This window comes from Cryptomeria japonica, chromosome 1 (genome assembly GCF_030272615.1).
Source record: "Cryptomeria japonica chromosome 1, Sugi_1.0, whole genome shotgun sequence".
In the NCBI taxonomy this organism is placed as follows: Eukaryota; Viridiplantae; Streptophyta; class Pinopsida; order Cupressales; family Cupressaceae; genus Cryptomeria; species Cryptomeria japonica.
The window spans coordinates 247,494,667-247,522,461 of NC_081405.1; the positions used below are offsets into that span (position 1 = coordinate 247,494,667).

General features: G+C 36.9%; 1 protein-coding gene across 1 annotated transcript in view; it reads left to right on the forward strand.

Annotated features, from left to right (window-relative positions):
- The first annotated feature begins 284 nt into the window (after positions 1-284).
- LOC131079714 (putative leucine-rich repeat receptor-like protein kinase At2g19210) overlaps positions 285-27,795 on the forward strand; it is a 136,093-nt gene continuing 108,582 nt past the window's right edge. The window contains 4 exon segments of the mRNA XM_059209495.1: positions 285-448; positions 599-843; positions 1,707-2,212; positions 2,839-2,906. Coding sequence (XP_059065478.1) covers positions 285-448; positions 599-843; positions 1,707-2,212; positions 2,839-2,906 — 983 coding nt within the window.

Consider the following 27,795-nt stretch of genomic DNA (forward strand, 5'->3'; position numbering starts at 1 on the left):
TCCCAACGCTTTTCCCTAGTGGAATAGCTTTACCACTACAACAAAGAGCAAACCAAGTGCATTTACATGAATATGCTTTACACTTGATCAAATACTATGATCAAGGATTTGGGCAACATGTTCACTTTAGATATTATATCTACAATCTCATGATGAGACATCGATTCCAACAATCATCTTTTGTCTTCATAAAGACTAATCTGCAAGATAATCTTCCCCACAATCTATATGGCCTAAAGGAATACTTGCAAAACACATCATCAAGTGAATTACCAAACCATATCATGCGATATGCAGCCTCATTGCGTGGTACATGGGCTTTTTGGAGCAAGTCCCGACATGACCTTACATCAATGATAGAACAGTTAGGTGCTCCTACATTGTTCTTCACCTTAAGCTCAGCTAACACAAAATGGCCAGACTTGCATAAGTTATTACCAAAGTCAAAGTCAGCTACTACACCTAACAACATAAGACAATTTATTGAAAATTTAATCAATAATCCTCACATTAAAGCTTTATACTTGCACTTAAGATTTCAAATCTTTCGTGATGAAGTCATTGTGAAAGAACTGAAAAGTATTGACCACTGGTACAGATATGAATGGCAGCACCGAGGCTCTGCACATATACATGGCTTTCTTTGGTTGCAACAAGCACCAAATATTGATAACCTTAACTGGTCAGATCATGCAAATGTCCAATCAGTAAAACAGTTCTTTGACCAGTACATCACAGCATGGAATCCACGTTGTGAAGAGGCTCGCTTGAACAGGCAATATATGCCTACAATTTCAGATCCATGCCTTGTAGATACAGAGACCATATCCAAATTAGATCCTTGTACTGATTACACTGAGTTACTCAATGTTGTTCAACGACATACAAAGTGTTCAAAGTATACCTTCTTGAGGAAAAAGAACACAATCCTTCAATGCCGATACAAAGCTCCTTGGCCTGAACAACCTGAATCCTCACTAATATTAGACCACAACAATAACCCAGCATACAAACCAGTAAGGAATGATAGCTGCCTAAATGTACACAACCCTACAATGCTTGCCATTTGGAGAGAAAATGTTGACTATCAACCTGTCTGCTCCAAGAAAGCAGTTCTACAATATATTTCAAAGTACGCATAAAAAACTGAAGAAAAGTCAGAAAGTTATATTGATATCTTGAAACGTATAGTTGAATCAACGAATTCAGATGATACAATCCTTTTGGCATACCAAAGGCTACTCATGGGAATAGTTGTGGATAGGGACATTAGCACACAAGAAACTTGTCACATGCTACTTAAACTCCCATTGATGTCTTGTACATGCCAATTTGTAACACTGAATGTCGGTAAAAGAATCTTCCAACACATAGCTAATTGTGATGAAGAATCTCAAACCTCAATCTCTTATATCTCAAACTACATGAAACAACCATCAGAATTAGCAAACCTGACTCTACTTCATTCAGCCTAGCTATATACATTCTCTGAGCACCGTAAATCATGTAAATGGATGAAAAGAAAGGTACCTGCAATTGTAAATGTCTACCCACAACACAAATCATTACCTTTAGAAGAGGACAGTAGTTTTGAAAGTTTCTATTGGAGTGAATTGCTTCTTTACAAACCATTTTGAATTATTCCTCTACATATAGGCACCTCACCTAAAGAAATTATCATGAATTGGAAGCTCTTCAAAGTACAGATTACATACGATGGCATGTGAATGGTTTTCAAGAACACATTACCATAGAAAATGGTGAAGACCTACAACCAGAAGATATTCATCAATCAACTCAAGAAGGGCTCTACGAATGGGAGTTTTTGTCACAAATGGGAGCATCAAACAACTTCAATGTTGCAGCTCTTCAACTACTTGGCAAATGTGATTTTGATCTACAGTTTGATTGGACTGCTTCTATACCTGATGAACCACTGCATTCAAAAGCATTTAATTTTATTCTCACAGAGAAAAGCCAAGCACCCCACAATCTTAAGAACCCACATTTTAATGCACCTGCTAACTATGAGCTTGCACAAAACCAAATGATTGCACTTGATATTATCAAATCTCATGCTGACCACAACCTACATTCTTCACCATTGCGGTTAATCATTCAAGGCACTGCAGGAACTGGAAAATTATTTCTTATTGACTGCATATGCAAACAGTTAAATTCAAGGACAGAACATGCACAATGCCCCTTGCTTGTACTAGCACCAACAGGTGTCTCCGCATATAATATCCAAGCAACCACAATTCATGCTGCCCTCCGTATACCCATTCAGGAATACAAACCCTTAACAGGCCATTCCCTATTAATGTTCCAAGAGCAATGCAAACACTTACATTACATTTTAATAGATGAAATGAGCTTTTTTGGCCCTCAATTACTCATTAAGATTGATAAAAGATTGCGAGAAGCTTTTCCCACCAGACAACATGAATCATTTGTAGGTATCTCAGTCATTTTGGTTGGTGATCTTGTACAACTTCCACCGGTTATGGATAGGCCATTATATGCATCTCACTCAATGGCACTAGCTCTATGGCACACATTCAATACTACTTTCACCTTGGATATTCCATTTTGTCAACAAGGCACAAGTTCTTCACACATAAGATTTTGTGAAATATTACTTAACATCCGTAACTCAACACCATTGCAAGTAGATTGGGAATCCTCCAGTTGTGGTCAACCCATGCTTTGTCACTTGATGAAAATAATCACTTCAACCAACAGAAACATTTGAACATCTACGTATACAACTAGACTTCAGCTAACAAAGGTACTCCCGATTGAAAGGTGCAACATCAATAGTACTTCGAAAGACAGAGGAAGCCCGGTTGCAGGAGCTTTCACACAGCACAGAACAAGCATACCTATAGAACAAACAGAATCAGGTATGCAAATCTAATCTTTATCGTGTTTTCATCTGTTGTATATCTTATTTTCACTGTATCACAACAAAACAATATTTCTACTTCTCAGGATCCACAACACAATGAATGATTGTAGAAGTAAAGATGCCTTTTCCAAGGCCCAAGTTTGCAAGTAAAAAGGCACACACATAGCACCTACTCCCTGTTCACAAATTTCATTGCTTTCATGTACTATTACATGATTCTCTCTACCATATCAGTTGTTCAATACATTTCATACTGACTAATGTTGTACTTTAACAGGTTTTACGCACATAATGATTTGTCATGCCATTTACTCACAGCACCACTATTTACAATTGGTTAGTATTATGGAATATACCAACACAACATTCTCTCTACCATTTTCAGTAATTTAAAGGTATGTAACAATCTTCAAATTTCATGTCCTCTACTTTCACGCTTGTTACTTTGTTCATGTTCTCTAACTCTTCACCAATCACAAAACTATATTTCTACTTTCTAGGATTTACAACACAATGAATTACTGCAGAACTGGAGAGCCCTTTTGCATGCTGCAACTCTCCAACAAAAATAGTACAAATGTAATAGCTACACCCTATTCAACAATATCATTACTTTCACGTACTATTACAAGATTCTCTCTTCCATATCACTTGTTCCATGCATTTTATATTAACCAATGATGTACTAATACAAGATTCTTCACAGATATTATTCTTTAACAGGTGTTAACACTTATAATAGTTTGTCATGCTATTCCCTCACTGCAACACTATTTGCAATTGGTAAGCATTATACTATGTACTAATACAACTTATCTCTACCATTTCACTTGTTCAATACATTTAATATTAACTAATAATGTACAAATACGTGATTCTTCTTTAACTGAACCTCTTCCATTTCATAGGTTTTACACTTTATGAACATCATCTTTCAAAAAAAACAACAACCAATACATCAACTTCAATAATTTGAAGGTATGTAACACTCTTCAAATATTCTGTCCTCTGCTTTCAAGTTTCTTTCTTTGTTCATGTTCTCTAACTGTTCATAGTTTTCACCCCTTCCAGTTTCCAACAGACCTGTTCAATTTGACACATTTATTTGTTATTTTAAGGTTTGTTGTGTTTGCAAGATTGTAACTTTGGTCATGGTACTTTGACAGGTATTTAGGTTTTGAGCATTGTACTGTTAATTAAATTCTGCATTAACTTATAACTGTTTTATGGTTCGCTTCCCAAGACATGTTGCCTTTAATGATTTCTTTAATTACATAGATCGGTCAATTTTGTTATCATTGTGACTCTTTTCCTGGTTACTTGCCTTTGTTGTAAACTTACCATCGCTAATAGTTTAAAGTTGCAAGGTAACGTTCCGTTTTAATTAAAAACATTTTTGTTACGTATTACCTTTTCTTTATAAACTGATTATTTACTCCTATCATGTACTTGCAACATTCCTGCTTTCTTTCTGTTACTTAACTATTTGTGGGAGTCACAACTTGCACTTTGCAAGCAATTTTCAAGGCTATTCCATCTACTCAAGCAGTGAAAGGTTTCACTTTGCAAGGTAGATTCTTCTACTATTTGTTTTCAATCTGTAAAGTACCTGTATGCTTTTTCAAGGTTTTAAATCTATAACTATTATTCAATTCAACATTAACTCCCTTCTCTCTCTACCAGCCACTCCCACTTTCAGGTTCTCTTCACTGCAAAAAAATGCCTCACAACAAACAACTACTCACATGAATCATACAGGAAATTCCAATTCTGCAACTACACATTCATCAGGTATTATATTACTAAAAAATACTTTCTTTCAAATTTGCAAGGATTTCAAAGTTTTTAACTTCACCAATTCTATATATTATCCAAAAATAACATATATAAATGAAAAACTAATGTAGGTCTTTCATCATATACATCACATGCATTTCAACAAAAGGCTATATAACATGCTGCTCTTACCAGAATGGGGGACGGAGGGTGGATAACAACAAGACTCTGGGTTCAACAAAAAAATTTGGTTGGGAACAATATAGCCTACAAAAAAAAATGTATAACTATATTCATAACATATTCTTCAAGTACATCATGGTGCATACAATAGCATGGGGGATGGTGGGTGGTAATTTTAAAATTTGGGAACAACTATTGGTTGGGATATGTACGCAAACAATTAAATCTTTCACTTTAATAAAAATTTCTTATTCAGTTATATGATAAAATATATTTCTCAAAACTACAATAAACTGCTCAATATCACAACTTTTAATACATGTCACTCTACAACATAAATACAAAGTGAAAACTAAGTAATTCAAAAAACCATGCTACTCACCTATTTTTGTATAACTCTACTAAAGAATTCTACCCTTAACTAAACTTTATTGCTCACGCATTCTTCGTAACAAACACACCTATCGGCTTCCTATTGCAGGCACTTCCCCTACAACTGCTAGTCTAAAGAGTGAGAGTTTAACCAATGCCAACCTTTAGATAAATCTTCGAAAAGGTTGTAGTGATTAGATGATTTCAGGGAATTCATGGGTTCTTCATTCTTTTCAAATATTATTAGGGTCCACAAGATGTTGAACAATATTGTCTAACATGTTCGCTAAGTGTAGTGAGACCTACCTATTATATTCCTCAGCCAGTAGGTAATGAAGGTATTTGTCCTTATTATTTCCCTACAAGGGAACACATTGTGCACATAATGACTAACCACTTTGGAGATAGCTTGGTGTTAGCTATACTATTGATGGAATCAAACTTTTGAAATAGTGCCCAAGTTAGGAGCAATGTTTACTACTCTATTATGATTTCATGTTTTTTCTTGTGTCAATTGATTCGCCAATAGTTGATTTGACTTCCTTTTGTAATCTTATTGTTTGTGGTTTTGTAATGTTGCAAGTATGAATTTATCTTGAACTTGATCTTTATTGTGCTAATACTTGTGTTATGTGATGAGTTGTGGGGTGATTAAGTTCAAGTTCAGAGTTAAGAGATCTTATGACAATGGATGAGATTCATTTCTTAGAGGTCTTATGACAATGAGAGATAAAAACAAATTAAAATGTATAGAGGCTACATCTAATAGATGTTTGATATGTGCTTAAATTATCATTTGAATTAAGAGAAGAGAGGTCTAGTGACAACAAATTCTATAACTATTTGAGCTATGTACTTCAAATTTGACAATAAGGATTTAATCAGGTTGATTCTTGAAAAGAGGACTACTAATATTACCTCATAGTATTTGCCTTCTCACACATTCGTCCTTCCTATCCTTTGGTATACATAGTATTGTCATGTTCAACAATCCTTATGTTATTTATTGTCTCTACCAGGTTACTTGTGAGATTCATGTTCATAGAAAGATGGCTTTGGTTAATTTTAAAACACGTTTCTTAATTTAATCTAAGTGTGAGAATGTGTCTTTTGAAACATTCCTAAGTATTTATGTAATAATCTGGTCAGACACATATCAAACTTAATGATGGGCATATTTAAGTCACAACACATACATTGGGTGATGGAATCAAGGAACACTAAGAGGGGAGGTGAATCAGTGATGCAATTTTTTACTTTGTCAATCTGTTATTTAAACCACTTAATGCATATGAAGGAAATTAAAGTGCAGGAACATAAAGAAAAGATCATAAACACCATAACACCAGTATTTTTACGTGGAAACCTGATTAAGGGAAAAACCATGGTAGGATTCAAACCCAAAATATTAATATACTCTATTAGAAGTATAAAAATATTACATAAGGGATTGCACATGCATTCAGGCACACTACCTAGAGCTCACTGCTCAAAGTTTACAATAAGGGCTACAACCTGGAAGGCTCGCTACCTCACAAAATGATTATAAGAGATACAAGAGAGTTTGAACTATTTAATAGCATCAACAAATTTTTAAGTATAGTCCTAGTTAAGAATAAAACACTTATTCTTACTCTGCTCTATTTTGATATTCTGCAACATACTGGAGCACAAATCTTCACCTTGCACACGTGAAACTGCACACAATGGAACATATACATACCACACACAACCATCGATATAAAAAATGATCAAATCAATCGGTCTTATATATCCGCAACATCAAATTAGATCAATTCCATGTCAGCCCAAAAATCTGCATAACATGCAACATGAAACATGTTACTCAAGTCAACTCAAATCAATCCAAAAATAACTAAGTGGACCAAAAAAAAATGACCACATGCTTCCCACATATCGTCTCATCGAATTCGAACACAAACATTCACCAAAATCAATATGCAAGATCCGCATATTGAATTTCCACGCGTTACTATTGTTCTAGCCAAAAATCAATCCACGGGATCCTACCAACCAAAACAAAACTTAACACCGAAGAACACAAACCTGGAATAAGGTAAATTGCATATCCACAATACATCTCCTAGATCTACAAAGAAAAATACTCAACTAAAATAATCCGCTAACCAACAAACTGGACACTCAATTAGATACACTCTTCTCACCGGACCACACAAATACTTGATCAATCTTCAATCAATCTTCTGGAATGATGAAAATATTAACTACGGATGCCAAATCTGATATGAGTTGCCATCAATGACTGATGGTATGATGAAAGAATAAGTATCCAGTAGAATACTGAGAGGGGGGGTGAATTAGTATATTGAAAAACTGATACAAAGTTCCCAAACTCAAACTCAGTCAAACAAAGTAATCATATCTCAGTCAAGATCAATATTCATAAGACTACTTGACATCAACCGATTTAACTGTTATGACAACTTTAACAGTAAACAACTTCAATCTTGTGAATATCAACAATGATTAATCTTAGCTCAACATATTCATCTCTTAATGCTTCTACTTAACATGCCTTATCAAAGATTAACCAAATCAACAAATAAGATCACAACCACAAAAGCATTTTCCACTTGACACAATTATACGTGGAAAACCCAAATAGGTAAAAACCACTTTGAGATGAGACTCACAAGGATAGCTATCTGAACTCTTTCAAAGTTTGCCCTATTAGGAGCCAAAGTCTGTTAGAGCTTTACAATAAGTCTTGTTAAGAACTAATTCCAGTTAGGAATCACCCGGTTAAGGGATTTACAAATATGCCTTGTCAGAAGTGCAATACCCTATTAGGAGTAACCTCGTTGGAGGATTTAAGAATCCATGATAATGGACCACCTTGTTAGAGGATTTAATGAGTAACCAAGCTTGTTAGAGCTCACCCGGTTAAGGGATTTAACTTTTGTTGTAATTGTTAGAAAACAACAATTTAGTTGATCTATCTGAATAGCACTACTTTTTCTTGATCAGATCCTTCTATAACCTTTAGTCTGCCTTCACTCAAAGTGCAGATCCATTCACCGGTTTGGCAACTATGCACTCAATAGGTTTTCTACCAACATTGCCAACAACCTTAACAAACAACTTCATCGACCTTAAATAGAAATCAATTAGGTCGATAACACGGCAAAAAACCTAATTCTCATCATCGAGATTACAAACAAGTCGGTACAATCTTGACCATTAGAAATTATGACAATCTCTTCACATTCTTCAAGACAATTTCAACCACTCCATGATCACCGCTCTATTGGACTTTGTAACTCATCACGTAGTGTGCATTAGATGCAATCCACTTTGCTTCTTCCCTAGACAAGAACAAACGTGCCAAAATGATTTGAATATCTCCTTAATCAAATGATCAAACATGTCTCCATCATTACTGCTTATCAGATAACAAACCATCAAACTTGGTCGGTTAGGGTTTAACAGCTGATAGGGTTTACTGATTACATTACATAGAAAGGTTTAACCCTTTACACCGGTTCAACCCACAAAATTAACATATAGGTTTACAACATCTTCCACAAATCTCTTCTTACCAGTTACTAGCCAATATCAAAAACAACAATATCAGCAATAACATGAATACCATTTACCGGTTCAATTGATATCAATGACAACATGTCATTAATGCAATCTTAATGCAAAATACCAACAAACTCAAAATGCCAACTGTGAGATTTTGTCAAGATCAAGAGGCAATGGAAAGCACAAATAAGAGAGACAAAATAGATGATAGAAATAAACTGTATTCTATCAAGAGAAAATACTAATCAACTAGATCATCAATTGTTCAATTACAATGAATATGAGCCTACTTATATAGGCAAGGCAATATGGATATGTGAGCACACAAACATGACATGTGGCTCAATAAGAAACAAGGGTAGGTAGGAAATAGGTGTGGGTAGGTAGGAGAAACAATATAATATTCCACATGAGGTGGATCACCCACTGAATGTGGAGTGTAACAACAAGATCACACCATAAAAGGTGGAAATTCTCCTACACACACTATCCCCATGTGGCACAAACACCCAAGTGTCTCATACCCAAACTAATATGAAATACATGTACCTAAGTAAACTTAAGTAAGGTGTAATAATGTCCAAGATGAATAATTATTTACACCAACACCCCCCCTTAAGTGCAACTTAGGGGAATGCACTTTAAGTCTACAATGAAACTAAGCAATGCAAGATAGGTCCCGGCTACTAGGCCATGTTAGGTACCCATGTACAAATGCAAATGCATGAAAACCAATGCAAGGAAATCTCTCACAAAGCGGTAAAAGAAAGAAAAACCCAATGGGAAAAAACCCTCCCCCAAAAGAGAGATGAAAGCTATACAAGAGAACTCTTATAGAAGAATGTGAGGAACAAAACCCCATGTGAGGAAAAAGTCCCCCCCATATGAGAAAAGAAGAGGAAGAAGAAGAAGAAGAGAGACTAGGAAGCCCCCCCTCAATGTGGAATCGACACCAATGATAGAAGCTCGATGTATGAAGAAAATGCTTCATGAACATCGAACAACATTCCTCCCCTTAGGAAGAAACAAAACCAAAGGTGTATCCAAAAAGTCTCCCCAATCATGAAAGGAAGATGTAGGAAAAATACTCATGATGAAAGGAATCTCTGAAAACTGCTCAAGTGTCCCCATGTCGATGCTGAAAGTAACCCCCTCCAAAGGTGGTAAACTATGCCACACTGCTGAAAAAGGGACTCCAAGATCTAGTGGAGATGAATGTAGAACAATATCCAAAGACTCACGTGTCTCCTCAAAAGATATAGAGACCTCCTCCAAGTGTTGTACAAAAGTATCCACAATCATGTCAACCTCTAAAGATTGATCATGTAGAGAATGCACAAGAGGGTCAGAGTGATCCCTCACAACAATCAAAGAAGGATCATCTTCATCAAACAGAAGATGAATGCCATCAATGATGTCTCCCAAATTTGCAATGTAGGAATCCACAAACAAACCTACAATGTCTGTCAAGTAGGCATCCCAATCAACTGAAGTTGGAAGACATGAAATATCCTGCTGCACTGAATCATAAGAAGGCAAAATTGTCGCACTAGCTGCATCATCAGGTGCAATAGATGGTGTGATATTAGTAGAAGGAGATGAAATGCAAGGCTCAAGAACAAGGTCACATGTGAGAATCCCCAAGTTCAAATGCCCAAAGTTCTCCTCAAAATCTGAATCATCAACATAGGAAGAATCAACCTCATCAATAGGACCAAAATCTGAAAAAGAGTACAACCGAGATGCATGATCAACCACCCCAGTCGCAATGATAGCTCCACTCTCCAAGTCTCTAATGATAACTGAATTAGGTGTGAACTCCACAGTTTTCCTAGTTGCCCCATGTGTGATTTGATAGATGGAAAGAAGATTATTTGTCAAGTGGGGTACACACAACACATCATTGAAGGAGTTATCCCCAATGGCGATAGATCCTTTCCCAATCACATCCATGTATGTATGATTGCCCATCAAAATCTGCGGCATGTGGCAAGGCTCAAATGTAGAAAACATAGACTACAAAGATGCCATATGATGAGAAGCCCCTGAATCTAGAAGCCATCTCCATGAATCATGACTTGTAGTAGCACAAAGAGCTTGTCCCTTTCCTTTATCTATCCCAAAAGAGTGATCATTTCCTTTATCCTTGGAAGAAGAAGCTGATGTAGACATTCTAGAAGATAGGTTGATACTATTCTTCTCAAGAAGATTCTTCAACTCATTAATATCCTTCTTATAACAGTGATGTTCATCATGTCCTAACTTCTTGCAATATCCACAAAAAAATTGTCCTTATATGATTTCCTCTTAGGTGAGAATGGTGAATCACCTTGTTGTGGAGAGGAAGATTGTGCTCCATCTTGTTGTGGTTTAGACTTAGGTTGCATTTGGTTCTTGTCTTTTCCTTGATTACTTTGATTCCCTTTGTTAGCCACCAAAGCTTGTGACTTTGAAGATTTGAGAATCCCCATCATGGTCAACTTAGATTGCTCAAGTATCAACATCTCTGTGAATGAATCAAATGAGGGAGAAGTGTATGAGGAACCTTGAGCTAACCTATGGGTGTGAAAGCTAGATACAAAGGCTGCATACTCTGAAGGAAGCTTGTCCAACAAGTTATAAACCAATTGAGCATCTTTTTTGTCAATTCCACAATCCTTTAGCTTTGCTTTTAGCTCAGTGGCTTTTGTGACATAATCTTGGATTGTATCAAAATCCTTGGGATCCAAAGTTGTGAGTTCACTATCAAGCTTGTAGCCCTTAATCTCATAAACTTGACCATACAATTTCTTAAAAATATCCCAAGCCTCTTTAATTGTTGTACACTTACCAATGTGAAAAATGAGGTCATTTGATACATATTTTCTAAGTGTTCCAAGTGCCATAGCATTCTTAGTAAGCCATTCAATTTGAGCATTAGGATCAACCTTAGGATTAGGTGGTGTTGTAATAGTTTCATTTACATAATGAATGAGTCCTTTTTCCATTAGTTTACTCCATGCCTTAATTTTCCATGATGCATAATTATGAGGAGTTAAAAGTGGAAATTTAGGAGAACCCATAGCACCAAAATGAAAAAACACAAGATAGAGAGAGGCACAATCCCACAAGACACCCCCCCAAAATGGTGATTTTGGCACTTTATACTTGGTGCGTATACAATGGGCCACTTGCAAAACAAGGCAAAGTGGACTTCTGATTTCAATTTACAACTTCTCAAAATGAGATCTAAGAGACTTCAACAAATATTGCTAGTGATCTAAACTAAGATCCAAGCAAAATACAAGTACCAAATATGTCAAAAATGGCCAAATACTGAAAGTACAATTTTTACATAAAACCACTGCAAACGGATGGCAGATTATGAAAGTAGGTTAAAAAATATGCACTTTCAAAAAAAATGGCACCTAAAAAGAAGTCCATATGATCTCAAACAAAGCCTCAAAAGTTGTAAAAATTGGGATTTTGTGCTTTTTGAAAAACCTGTATCCAAAAATCAGAAAAATCCTGCACCACTATATAGATCATGAAATTCTACCCCAAAACAAAAAAAATTTCTCGAAAAAATGAGTCCGAATGAGTGAGATATCGCTATTTGAAAAATGCCTGCAAAATTATAATTTCTAAAAAATTTCCGCCGCAGCATCAAACTTCAAATGCCTCTAGATTTGGCCTTTGAAGTCCGATTTGGATGAAACAAAAGGCAAAACTAACTTTTTTGGTCCTCCTCAATCCAATGGTAACCTTAGATTTGACCCATCAAGCTTCAATAATAACTTGCAATAGAAAACTCCAAAATACACAACCCCAAATAACATCAAATTTCTCTCAATTAGCAAACCAATGACACTCTAATGGCTTTGATACCATGTGAGATTTTGTCAAGATCAAGAGGCAATGGAAAGCACAAATAAGAGAGACAAAATAGATGATAGAAATAAACTGTATTCTATCAAGAGAAAATATTGATCAACTGGATCATCAATTGTTCAATTACAATAAATATGAGCTTGCTTATATAGGCAAGGCAATATGGATATGTGAGCACACAAACATGACATGTGGCTCAATAAGAAACAAGGGTAGGTAGGAAATAGGTGTGGGTAGGTAGGAGAAACAATATAATATTCCACATGAGGTGGATCACCCACTGAATGTGGAGTGTAACAACAAGATCACACCATAAAAGGTGGAAATTCTCCTACACACACTATCTCCATGTGGCACAAACACCCAAGTGTCTCATACCCAAACTACTATGAAATGCATGTACCTACGTAAACTTAAGTAAGGTGTAATAATATCCAAGATGAATAATTATTTACACCAACACCAACAATGACAACATCTCAACGTACATGAAGTGACACTTGCCAATAATCTCCCCCTTTGGCATTGATGACAACACTTAGTGAAAAATGACTAAGTGTCAGACCAAGACCAAAATACTGTACACTCTATAACCAAGAATCTAATCACTGGATTCCAAAGAATCAAAGAATCAAAGAACTCCCCCTAAGATCAACATTTTTCACTTCTCTACTTTGCCCCTTTGACATCAATGGCAAAGGTTGGACACCGAAAATCAAAAGATGAAGTCAAATACACTATACACATGTACATACAAACTTCACAAAAACTTCAAAATATCTGCATATAGATTCTTCAAATAGTCCAAATGACTATCCCAACCCTTTTGCAAATTGTCAAAAACTATTATAAACCCACTGATAAGATAAGACTGTTCTTCTGTTGTCTTGAGACCATCTAGATCATCTGTCTTCAGAGCATTCTGGGCATCTTGAAGAGCATTTAGCATTATATCCAACTTAGGGACAATGTGGCTCCTAAGTACTCCAACTTTGTTGATCAACCTTTCCCGATCTTTACTCCTGAGACTTTTTCTCAATAGTCGCAATGAACTTGTTTAGGGATAAGCATGATTTATACAAGTTTCCACAATTGGTCATTGCATCTTGCATGCTTTTCACACAATTACCTAATGTGGCTCTATCATTTGAGATCATTTTCTTCCAGGTGCAAAGCCTTCTAGCCTCAAATTCATTTCTGACCTTTTCTTCTCCAGACTTTTCAAAAGATTCAAAGTGGGAATCATCATAATCAATTAGGCTTTTCTATTGCCCGAATGGAGTATTAGATATATCTTTTTGGAATGAGGGCATTAACTTCTCTAGAGTGTTGATTTCCATGTTCATCAACAAGCTATCTTCAATGTGAGATTTTAAAAGATCTTCATTGGCTTTGGCTTGAGAAAAAGATTGGAATTGAAGCTTTTGTATGGGAGATAGGGAAACAAGCTTGATCGATCCTTGAATGAATTCAGGATCATCTATTACCTGCTTACCTTTGACAATCTCAGTTTCTCTTGCTTCAGTTCTAAATTCAACCTTGACCTCTATCTTCTCCATAATTTCTTCTGCAATTGCTTCCTTTTAAGGTGTTGGAGGGATCACAACTTTATCTATTTTATCAACTTCACCCACACTTGCATCATTCTTCACTCTACCTTCTTCTAGAATATTGACTTCTACATTATCTGTTGATTAAACTTCTAGAGCAAAAGTGTCATCCACTACCTACTCAACTAATTGCACTTTCAAAATTGAAGGTATATCCACCTTTGTCTACTCAGTTTCCAGATGAGTGTCATTTTGTTCCTTTGCTGAATTAATTTCATATTGATTTTCTTGCAAAACTTTTGTCTAATTTTTTTTTGTTTCCTTAGCAACTTCATCAATTTTACCGATCATGACCTTATTTACTATGTGCTTACTTCAAAACTTATCCTTGGCTAGCTGGAGTAATGTATCTATCTCCTCCTTAGTAATAAGTGAACATAAATTGACTACTATATATTCCTTCAATTTCTCATCTTCCTAACTTGTTGTTAGTCTTTGAGCATCCAAAATGTCATACAAACTCTTAGGTAAGACTGGCATTAATTCCGTTAAAGATTTACTATACACATTTAGGTATTCTACAGTTCCTTTCTCTAAAGTTCTCTTTCCGGATCCATAAAAAATTTCATACCACTCAGATAGGGGTTTCAAATTGGCATCCTTAATAGTTGCTTTCACAATTTGATCTAATGTGATAGGAGGTATAATAGTATAATTACCTTGTTTCAATGCCTCATAAATTTAAGATTTTAACTTCTTACTAAATCTAGGTTTGTCGGAAGGCTTCTCCTTTGTGATTTTAGTGGATTTAGCCTTCAGCTCTTTAACTGCCTCATCTAATTCAGTTTCTTCATCATCAACCACTACAAATCTGACTGATTTCCTCCTCTGTACACCTCGAATGATTTGACTGATGATTTAGGCTAGTTTGTTGGCTTAGCAGGACCAGAGGAGGGGGTTGTGCTACTGGTTTGTTTTGACTTAGGCTTAGTAGCCTCCACCTTGACAGTTTGCTCCTCTGAAAGGATATTCTCCTCTCTAGCTTTTCTCACAACTTACTTGGTTATCCCTATGCTTTTGGCAAGACCTTCAACCTCTTTCCGGACTTTCTTCTAAATGATCGACTTCTTAAATTGTTGATGTAGTTTTAGGCTCTTCTCCTTGTAGGTTCCAAACCAATCTTCATTGGGGTCCACCGATTGACTCTGCAAATGTTGAGCATATAGCTCCAAAATATGTTAATCAACCTCATAGCCCGTTGGTAGAATCCATGAAGTTTGGGGCTCCACCTCTTCCATCAAGCATTGGTCTGTGTCAACCATGAAACAGATGGTGTCAACATATTTCTCCGTAATAAACTTTGAGATTATCTCCCTCTCATGCATCTCCTCCTGAAATTTCTTGAAGTATCCCCATAGATTCTTGTTTCGGGCTTTGGAGTCACCAAAATTGTATAGATACTCTTGAAACTACACTCCTACTGGACTATGAAATGCCCACTATACCACACCAACTCTTAGAATCTCATTCTTGAAGTATAATAATGTGCACAAAAGTAGGGTATTGTATTTAATTTCCCTTAACATTTCATATGCAACATATACTATAGTACCAAAGACAAAGTTCATTCGGCTGGAGTAGTAAATCTTATAGCCTATCACCATGGATGCAAACTAAATGTCATCAATAGTCATCACTCTTTTATTGAATTTTCACCCAGTTGTGTTGGTTACAATGTCATTCTTTACCGGTTTTAGAGATGACAGCGCACCTGATGCACACAAGGATGTTATTGCCTGAATCGTACCTTTAGTAATTTTATGCGGCTTATACTACCACATGAATTCATTGTGAACATGACTCAGGATGTATTGAATCCACTCTTGTTCGTACGCCATCACAAACTTCACAAATGGAGAAAAACCTTTACTCAGAATGACATGTTGAAGATAGATCTGATGCATACTCAGAATGACTCAAATGAATTGATGAGACAAAAAGAAATCTTGGAAAAAGAACTGGAAACTGCAAATCAACACAAAGAAAAATTCAAGAAAAGCTCAGAGGAACTTGGTACCTTGTTGAAGAATCAAAAACCTAAAGGTGACACTTCTAGAATTGGCTTTGAAGTTGGTGAAAGCTTCAGTACTCCAAGTACTTAGGATCACAGCAAACCGGTAAGACAACCTAATGCTTATAAATTCAATGGAAACTGCTTTAACTGTAATAAGTATGGTCATAGAGCAAATGAATGTAGATCTAGGAATTATTAGAATATCAATACACCCACTGGTCAAAGTTCAAAATGCAACAAAGTTGGTCACAACTCTGAAAACTGCAAAATGAATGTGAGATGTTATGTTTGTGGAAGATTTGGACATTTATCAAACCAATGCAGAACACAAACCGACATAGGTTATGGAAAAGCTATTCAGAAGAATAATGTGACTTGTTATGCATGTAACAAGATTGGGCATATTGCTAAATTTTGTAGAAGTAAAGGAACACTGGTAAACAACAAAAGTGCTAGCTTGAAAAGTAAAGAAAAAGTTGAAGAGGTTAAACAAGAATTCTCAAAACAATGGATTAGAAAAGTTGATCTAAATATTGGGAATACTTCTCCACCTGTAGAACCAACCAATGCTTCATCGGTAGGACAGAGTGATGCTTCACTGACAGAACAGACCAGTGCTCCACCGGCAGGAAGTTCTTCATCTAATTGAAGAAAATTTCCTTGAGGGTTTGGCAATCAAATGACACATGTGCTAATTATTCCCTCGGTTAGAGACAAGAAGTTGAAAATTACTTTTTACCGGCAGACAATGTTAAGTGAATACTTAACCGGCATGCAATAAATGTGGTAGATGGTGAAAAACATTATAAAATAAGGTTTTGGCTCCATTTCATTTCATCGTGATTTCAAATTTTCAGAGAGCGCAAAGATTCCAAGCTAAGGCATTTCGAGCAAGAAGCAAGAACACTCCAAGCAATCATCCACCCAAGGCAGAAAAAGGTATTTAATCATGGCATCCACCTCTACAATTGAATACATAGCAAACCCTATTGTTGTTGAAGTTATTAAAAGACCAAGGCCCATATTTCAGTTAGTTCCCGAGATAGCAAAGAAGGATGATACTCTAGGTGCTTTTTCTCAAATCCCTAAGGGAGTTGTATATGTTGAAGACCCCAAAATGTACATCCACTGCAACATTGAAGAGTCGGGAGATGAGGAAATCAAAACCATGTATAAAATTGTGATATGTGATGACACCGGCAATGTTAAAGATGAACACAAGATTATTGAAACCCTAGGATTCACATAAATCCTTAGCATTCTTGAATTCCCTAAGGATGTGATTAGGATAGTGTTAAGCAGAGTTCATGGAGAATTTTTCTGGTTAGATGCAATCCATAAGATCATCAAGGAAGTAGTGAAAGTTGTCACAGGGTTACCGACCATCGGTAAGAGACCAGATAAATCCAAGAAGGTTCCCAATGACCTAGTTATAAAACTAACTGGTGCAACATTTGACAAGAGGTCTTTAAGGGTTAATGATGTAAAAGATATCAATGTGAGATTCATAAGTATGATATTAGGTTACAAGGCCACTCATGCTAATAGACTTAACTCAGTTTCAAGTTTATGCATTAAGAGTGCTTATGATATGGTAACAGACAATGCAAAAATTGACATCTATGAATGGTTAAAGGATGAACTAATAGACAATCTTGGAAAGATAAAGAAGGACAAGAAAGGAACTTTCAGATTTGGAAATCTGTTAGTATGCCTAATGCTACACATAACAAAATAGGTTCCTGGTATAGGTTATAAAGAACTTGGATATGACATACCGGTAGGAAAACAATTGACTGAACTATTCAATACCATGGGTGAGAACAAGGAGAACAATATTCACGACTTTTTCCAACATTGAAGACCAAAATGAAGAAAAGAATAAGGTTATCCTAGAATATAGTAGACAAATACAAAGATGATATATGCTTTGTTATTAAGAAAGAAATCTGGATGGAAGCGGTCATCCTAAGAACAATTTGGGTAACCGAGATGGGCTATGAGACGGATGATCACATAGTTGAAACTTATGCTAAAGCACTTCTGGAAGCCCCCAATGAACCTAAGGAAGAAGTATTTGCTAGTGTTGAGACCATAGAAAGCCAAATACAATCAAAGAAAAGAGTAAAGAAGGTTGAGGCATTTGTGAGGAAAGGATCCAGACAAGTAAAGGCCATTAAAGAAGATGTATTAAAGAAAACCAACATAATAGAAGATGAGTTGGCAACCCCACAACCTAAAACTCATCTATCTCTGGTAGGTACTTCTTCGGAAGGTGGCATGCCAACAAATTTTAAAAGAGTTGTTAGAAAAAGAGATCCCTCACCGGCAACCACTCCTTCACCTAGAAGGACAAGGCAAAAGCAACAAGCAGTGAGATCTTTGGTTACAAAGGCCACACCCAAGAAGAAGCTGACACCAAAGAAAAAGAAAAGGACAAACAGTGACTTGGCACCTCTTGATATATTGTTAAATGAAATCACAGAGGAAGGAAAACTGAAAAACATAGAGAAAATTTATGACACTCTATCTGCTGATGAGAAAGAGCAAGTTGAGAACAGTGTTATACTACATATGGACATGTACAAGAAATTTTTGATGGAGGTAATAAATGAAATTCCTGATGAATTATTTAAAAGACTTGAGGCCATAAGACAAACAGTGATAGAATTAGATAAGAAAATAAAAATAGAGAAGCTACTTGCTGTATATCCAGTAAACTCTCAAAAAGAAATTGATAATTTGATTGCTCAAGCAAACTGGTCAGTATTCTCTACTGCACACCGACATATCTCACTAATGGCAGGAAGAGTAAATGAAGTGACAGAGGAAATAGAAGATGGATGGGATATATTCCTAGTTGAGAAAGAAAAGAAAGAAGAGTACAGGAATCCTAAACCAATAAAGGTATATTAGAAGGATAGAGACAAGGGGAAAGGCAAAGTTGGTGGGCCACCAAGCATCAAAGTTAAAGACAACCTACCCCCACCAGTGAAAATAACAACTACTGAAGATCAACCGGTAGCAGAAAGTATGGATGCAGAGGATACTAATCCTAATTCTGAAGTCCTATATATTGTAAATGTTGATACTCAGAAGATCAACATAATATTGGACAAAGATACAACTGAGAAGTCAGATATGGCTAATGAGCCTTCGGTAGCGGGGGAAACAGAGAAACCGACAGAGGATACAGAGAAAAAGGCAAAGACTGAGGCACAGATAGAGACAACACAACATACAGAGAAACCAACAGAGCTAAAGGCTCCGGAACAGGTACACAAGGAAACAATGCCACCGGTAACTAGTGAAGCAGGAAAACCAGTGCTAAAAGAAATGTAGACACAAACTGACCTACCAAAGGTAAATACAAGCATGGCTACTTCCACCGGTACTCAAATTGTTGGATCATCATCAACATTCAAGTCAACAAATGTGACTGAGGTATTATTTGAATCTATCAAGAAAATAACTGACTGCAGCTCACAAGCTTATAAAGCAATTGATGATTTCATACCAATTTTGAAGGTAATAGCTCCCAACTGTAATATAGATAATAAAGATTCTTTAGGACAATTGGATACATTGTGTAAATATATTTCTAAAAATATTGAGAAAATAAAGGAAGAATCAGTGAAGGATAAGGTAGAAAAAGAAAAACAGAAATTCTTTGATGAGGAAATAAAGAAATGTAACAGAGATTTTGACACACTTCTACTGGAACTATGTAGTTTGTTGAAAGAATACAAAAATCGGTATAAAGATACATGTAAAACAAACTTTTTGACTGTAGATATTGACAAGAAAATAAGCAAGGCACGGGATGAGATAAATAAGCTTGCAGACAATTTTGTCAACTCACTTGATTCATTATCAGTTTTTGAAGAGAAGATAGCAAATTTTGAGGAAGAATTACTCAAACTGGAAAGAGAAAAAAAGAGAATAATAAATAAGACAAAACATCTGAGATCTAAACTAAGTCCAAGATTGGACTATTTAGCATCTCTGCGGAAGGAAATTTCAGAGGCACTAACATAGGGAAGCAAAACACCGACAGAGCATTTGCAGCATCTCACCGGTACAGTAAAAAGAACAGAGACAACAATAACAGATAGTAAGAAGTTTATAAATAGTTTAAACTTAATTTTGGGAGACCTTTTTTAGATAATAACTACCCAGCTACAAGGTTGAGGATATGGATAGATGAACCTACAAACTCTACTGACATCTTGACAACCTTTGTCATTGATGCCAAAGGGGGAGTAGTGGGATGAGAAAGTTCAAAACACAGGAATCATATGTTCAGGGGGAGCTCTCACATTTTTGGTAACATTTTTGGACTACACATTTTGGATACATTTTGAAATTTCTCATGAGTGTTGCCATCAATGCCAAAGGGGGAGATTGTTGGCATATGGACACTCCAATGAGACATTGTATGTGATTGAAGGTTTTGTCATTGATGGCAACCTTGCAATCCTATGGCACCGGCAAGACATTATACCGACAAAGCATTACACAGGCAACCTTGCAATCCTATGGCATTGGCAAGACATTATACCGGCAAAGCATTACACAAGCAACCTTGCAATCCTATGGCACTGGCAAGACATCATACCAGCAAAGTATAACATAGGCAAGACAGTGCACCAGCATTAGAAGATCACTTAGGACACCGACACCGACATAGAAGAAAACATGTATACTAGCATAGAGGCCGACATGATTTTTGTTATGTAATATTTTGTTTATTATTGTAAACCGACTTGGCAAATTGTAAAATGACTCTTGTATATAAAGGAGATCATTGTAGACATTTGAGGAGTGAAGTAGTGAGCATAAAAGAAAATTATTAGGCAGACCTAATGTGCAAATTATAGGTCAAGGGTATATGTAAAGAACAGAGCAGGAACCGGTACTGAATCTGGCATTGGAGATGCTATTGTAAAGCAGTACAAGTCATTGGATTAATATAATCCTTATTGTAAGTTAGTGTGACTTCCCATTGAGCAGTGAGCTCTAGGCAGTTGGCCTTCCTGCATGTGCAAGCCCCTATTGTAAGTAATATTCTCTTATTGGCCAGTAAGTGAATATTGTGGGTCACAAATCCCACCGAGGTTTTTCCCACACCGGGTTTCCTCATTAATATCTTGTGTTATGGTGTACTTTTCATGTGGATTTCTTGATTCTGTTTATTGCATTATTTCTTGCATACCGGTACACTGTTATATTATGTTTTGCATGTTTTAACTTAAGAAATTCTCATTATCGGTTAGATACTGATTCACCCCCCCCCCCCCCCCACCCCCGCCCCGCCCCCCTCTCAATATCTGTGGGACACCTAACATCCAGAACTTCTTGTATTCATTTGCAACATCAAGATAATATCTAATAAGAATGATTTGTCTTTCAAGATCTTCCTCATGTTGTCTAACATCTTGTAGGTCAAGCTTCAGTTGTCCATTCTCACTCTCAAGTCTGCAACATTCTTCAAATTTGTCTTTTAGGGACTAAGCAAGCTTCTCTTCATTCTTCTTCCTCTCTTCAATCTCTTTTATCAATCTCATCAAAATGGCTTCCATTTCATTCTTCTGGACTATATTAGCTCTTGCAAGTCTATCACATTCTTCTGTCTTTTCCCTCAAGGATTCTTCATCAATGCTCTGCTTTTCTTTTTGCTTGAGCTGATCAACAAGTTCCTTTCTCTTTTCCTTTGTTCAACTGATCTTTCAATGTTTCAATGTATTTTTCAGCATCTTTGAAATTTTCTTTCACTTGTCGATTCTCATTTTGTGCATGATCAATATCTTCAAGAGCAACAACTAGCTGCTTTCTAAGGCTATTAGAACCCATTGATTTACCTTCCTGGATATTCCTCAAGCTGTTAGGCTTCTTCTGACCAACTAGGCTTTGATACCAATTGATGGAGTCAAGGAACACTGAGAGGGGGGGTGAATCAGTGTTCTGCAATTTTTAACTATGTCAATATGTTTTTTAAACCACTTAATGCATATGAAGGAAATTAAAGTTTAGAAACATAAAGCAAAAATCATCAACACCATAACACCAAGATTTTTATGTGGAAACCTGGTTAAGGGAAAAACAACGGTGGGATTCAAACCCACAATATTAATATACTCTGTTAGAAGTATACAAATATTACATAAGGAAATGCACATGCAATTAGACACATTGCCTAGAGCTCACTACTCAAAGTTTGCAATAAGGGCTACAACCCAGAAGGCTCACTGCCTTACAAAATGATTATAAGAGATACAAGAGAGTTCAAACTATTTAATAGCATCAACAAATGCTTGAGTATAGTTCTGGTTAAGTATAAATTACTCTGCTTTGCTAGTCTCCTATGTTCTGATATTCTGCAACATACCTAAGCACAAATCTTCACCTTGCACATGTGAAACTGGGCACAATTGATCATATATGCACCACACACAACCATCGATATAAAAAATGATCAAATCAATCGGTCTTATATATTTGCAACATCAAATTAGGTCAATTTCATGTCTGCCCAAAAATCCGCATCACACGCAACATGAAATGTGTTACTCAAGTTGCCTCAAATCAATCCAAAAACAACTATTAAAACAAAAAAAAATGACCACACACTTCCCACATATTGGCTCATCGAACTTGAACACAAACATTCACCAAAACTGATCCACAAGATCCACATACTGAATTTCCACACGTTACTGTTGTTCTAGCCAAAAACCAATCCACTGGATCTTACCAACCAACACAAAACTTAACACCAGAGGCCACAAACCTGGAGTAAAGTAAATTGCATATCCACAATACATCTCCCAAATCTACAAAGAAAAATAATACGCTAACCAACAAACTGAATGCTCTGTCGGATATAGTGTTCTCATCGGACCAAACAGATACTTGATCAATCTTCAATCAATCTTCTGGAATGATGAAAACATGAACTACAGATGCTAAATCTTATATGAGTTGCCATCAATGACAACATCTCAACATACATACAGTGACTCTTGCCAACATTGGGAAGGCACATGAACTATTTGTGCTAAAAAACATGACAAACATGAGACAATTACATAAATACATATAAGATATGAAGCACATATACAAGTAACCGAGCACACATGACAAGGGTATGCATATGAAGCACACTTGGAGTTACTGCCTTGAAACACATTTGGTACATAAACTATGAAATATTCACATGAATACACAAGGCATGAATCGTACATGAATACATGTAAGACATGAGTCATACACATGAATACATCTTAATACATGTAAGGCATGAATCACACACATAGATATAAATAAGCCATGAATCATATACACATAATGCAATATTGACCCAATTTTGCATTAGGTGCTCCTACACCAGGTGATATAAAGAAGCTTTGTCAAAACTATTCTAGAGTTGCTCACAAGAAGACTTTAGGTTATACACCTGGTATAAACAAGACAGCTTTAGGAGTTTCAAGAATGGAGATAACAAATTTGCTAAAAGATTTTAAATAGGATATCATGAACAACATGGCAACACAATTAGACACATTTCAAGCCAAGTAGAACCATGATGAGGTAGAGGCAATGTTGGCTTAGTATTGTCCTCATTGCAGACAGACAAAGAGAGACAATAGGTGTAAGAAGATTGCCGGTATACAAAGCAAGCAAGTGTAACCAGAATTCAATCCAATTGAAGATGATGGGGGACAAATCTTCTACATTGCACAAAGGAGGCCATGGGCTCAAAGACAAGGTATACCTCTTGATCCTTTATCTTTCAATGGTCCTTATTCAAGTTCCTATGCACCTAATAATCAATGGTAGTTTTCACACCCTCAAACCTTTGGTAATTTGAGAACTCAACAATGGAATTACCAACAAAATCCTTGTCTCAATTATCGTAATCCTAATCCTCCTCCTCAGTGGCAGTCACCACCAAGAAACTGGTAGCAACTATCGCAATGGAGAGGGGGACAACAATGGTCCAATCAATCAACTAGTTACCTACAATGACAAGCCCCACCTAATCAACCAGCTATTATGTCGCATACAAATGTGAATGCAAATGCACATACCAATGCACCCAAGCCTACTCAATTACCAGCTCAACTTGCACCCAATCCTAATAACAGACCATAACAGTAGTAGGCCATGGCTCGAGAACATGATGTTGCTTTGTAATCTAGAGATGCACCTTTGGCTCTCGTTCTTGTCGCACCAGATCCCGTCTCTTTGAATGTTCCAGTTTCTACAACATCTTCAGTGTTGCTCCTGACTGCTTCAGGACCTATCAATGAACCTCCCCCTAAATGGGTGCAATTCTTCATTGCTCCTTCCTTGGAGCCAATCCTTATCACCTCGATGTTGAATTATCCTTCCGTAGTCCTAGCCTTTGGATATGCAACACACGTAGGTGGTGTCTACTATAACTTTATCTAATCATCCTATAGAGCTTTCATGGAGTATTGAAACCTACCACAATTGACAAGCAACCTATGCCTCCTACACAACCTAAACACAAGTTTGAGTAGGGCCCTGTTCCGGAGTTTCGTCTGTGCAAATCGGCTCAAGTATGCTCCTCACCTATCTCTTTGTCTTCTTCAATGAGTATTTTTGTGCATGTCTCTGTTTGCATTGTTTAAAAGGCCCCACCTTCTCTTGAATTTTTCATTGCCCCTCTTGTTGATGCTGACAGCCCAACTCTTGTCTCGCCTTGTCACTCTGAGTCACCTACTTCCTCTATGAAGGCATGCATGTTTGACTCTCTAGAGGATATCCTGACGCTATCCACGATTGTCACGCGGTCATTGAGCCTTGCCTCTTCCGAGCTTGTGGACACGGATGTTGTCGTGGCCTCATCCCTTACCCTCACTGTTGGTGAGGTACCTAGTGTTGCCCCTGCAATTGTTCCGCTTCGATCTCACCCTCCTTCCCCATATGATCATGATTGTGTTCTCTCGTGCTTTCTTTACATGTTTGTTCCCTCCTAGAGGATGCAGGTTACTTCGTAGGTGCTTGGAAACGGGAGGTTGAAGTTGTCCTTATTTGTTGTGCTCTCTTGAAGGACTCAAGTTACTCTATAAGTGCTCAAATATAGGAGATTTTCTATCATACAATTTCTTCTATCAATTATCTACTTCTTCCATCTGTTGTATTTTTCTTTTCGACATTCTGGGACGATGTAAAGCATTGGGGGCATTTAAGTCTTATTTCATGTTGACCTGAATTTTTATTTTCTCTGTCTTCATGTGCTCTTCTTCAGATCTGAGAACTTTGGCATTATGATGAAACACCCATTGGCAGTTCTATTACACATTTTATCCCTCTACTATCATGGGTATTGACACCAAATAATCAGATTCTACTGTGCTCTTGCATTTAGGTTGATGTTGTGGGTCTTATGTGTCATCCACCAAAGATGACATTCCACATAAACATCTCGATATGTTGATGTGCCACAACATTTTTTCTCCTTAAAATGGCATGCCTTTCATGCATGCCATTCTAAGGGGGGACTATCATATCTACATAATCTACATTTGTCTTTTGTATCTGTTTAGCTTAGCATACTCTTTTGCCTTGGTGGAGGCCAAACCACTCGATCTATTTTTATATTGTCGCCTTTTGTGAGGGCCAATCCACTGCTTATCAAATCAATTTACGATCACCCAATCACATGACTATTTAGCATTTTTATATTCATGTCGGCCAAATCTCCCCCAATTGCATGACTATCTAGCATTTTGTTATTCATGCCAGTGAAGTCTCACCCTATCGTATGGCTATCTAATTGTTGAACACTAGATGTCACTGAGGAGGGGGTGAATCAGTGATTTCCAAACTTTTCCCTTTTCTATCCTATGTGTGTATGTCGACTAACAGATCTAACATAAAGCAGACATACCGGTTAGATGGGAGATTAACACAAATGCAACCACACATAAAAGGGACATCACATAACACCAAATGTATGAGGAAAACCCAAGATGGGAAAAAAATTGGTGAGAAGTGATGTTGGAGACTACTGCTCCAATCCAGCCTCACAATGAAAACATCGATTACAACATTTAGGGCACTAACCCAAGGAGTACCACTCCTACTTTTGGGCACCAACCCAAGGAACATTAACCTCTGCATCAAGCTCCAACTCAGTGATTACAAAATCATATTTTGAATACAAAAGTTATCTTCTTATTACAAAAGAACTTTGTAACTCTCATGTATATCTCTCCATCGATTCTCCTCTCTACAGATCTTTGTCGGTTCTCTCTTCACCTTTTCTCTGCAGGAACCTTATCTCCTACTGCAACCCACTCTTTGTTGCACATTTACTGGTTCAACATCTTCTTCTTCTATGTCGATTCTACTCTCTGTCGATTCTCTTTTCTTTTTGTCACACTGCTGCTATCCACCACCGGTCTTGGTAACTTAGTCAGATGTCTACCATTTGATTCATGTCAGTTCTCAGCTTGCCTTCTTTGTCAATTTGGTCACCACTGGTTTACTCCTCTGTCAGATTCAATGGTCATCTACCAGTTGCCTCACTGTTGTCAGTTGAGATCTTCAACCCGTTTCTCACTCACACACGCAGTTTCTTTTCTGATTCTCATTGAGTACTTGACTGATTTGCTCTCTCATGTAGTAGCAACACTCTATCATTTAGCAACACGAACAATATCTTTGTCTCGCACTCTTATAGCCAGATTTTCCCTCCTAAACGTGAGTTTGAACAATGACATGCTAGGGTTTCCGCCATGCACTGAATCTACATCCGATCCAATCATCGTGACATATCAAATCCAATCTGATATCCTGTCCTTGATCGATGTTCAACACTCAATAAATGAGCATCGCCCATTTGTTTACCTTGCAAAACACGTCTTCTCTCTTTTTTCATCTGTAGCATGTTTTTTGGCCTTTTGTTTGATTGATCACATGAGTGATGTGGTTTCCTTTATCCTCTTCGATCTGCAAGATTAGTCTTTACTGGCTCTCTATTGTTTCCTTTATCTCAGGTCGCAATCCTCTGCTTTTCTTCCTCGATCTTCGTAGTCATCATAAATGTTGGACCAGTCGCCAACGACCTCATCGACACATCATACCGACTTGTGCATGCATGCCACTTCACCTCCACGTGGCCCCTTTTATCAGCATTTGCCTTTGCTAGATCTTCTATGTCGGTTAAAACAAGATCACCGACCAACCATTCAACCGAGTTCATCTACCGGTTCCCAGACCCTGTCGGTTATACCCTAACTAGTCTGCCTTCAACCTTGCACTTTGCTTCTCTTCTGGTGGAACACCAAAACCGGTCAGCATGCATGCCAACCTACCCCATGCATATCTTCATCAGATGGGAATCCTTCTACATTCGCACTTTGTCAACATTACTAGTGGACATACTTACCAATAAACACCTTGATGACATCATGTCATCAACCTTCAACATGCCTCCATCTATCTGCATCTGTGGT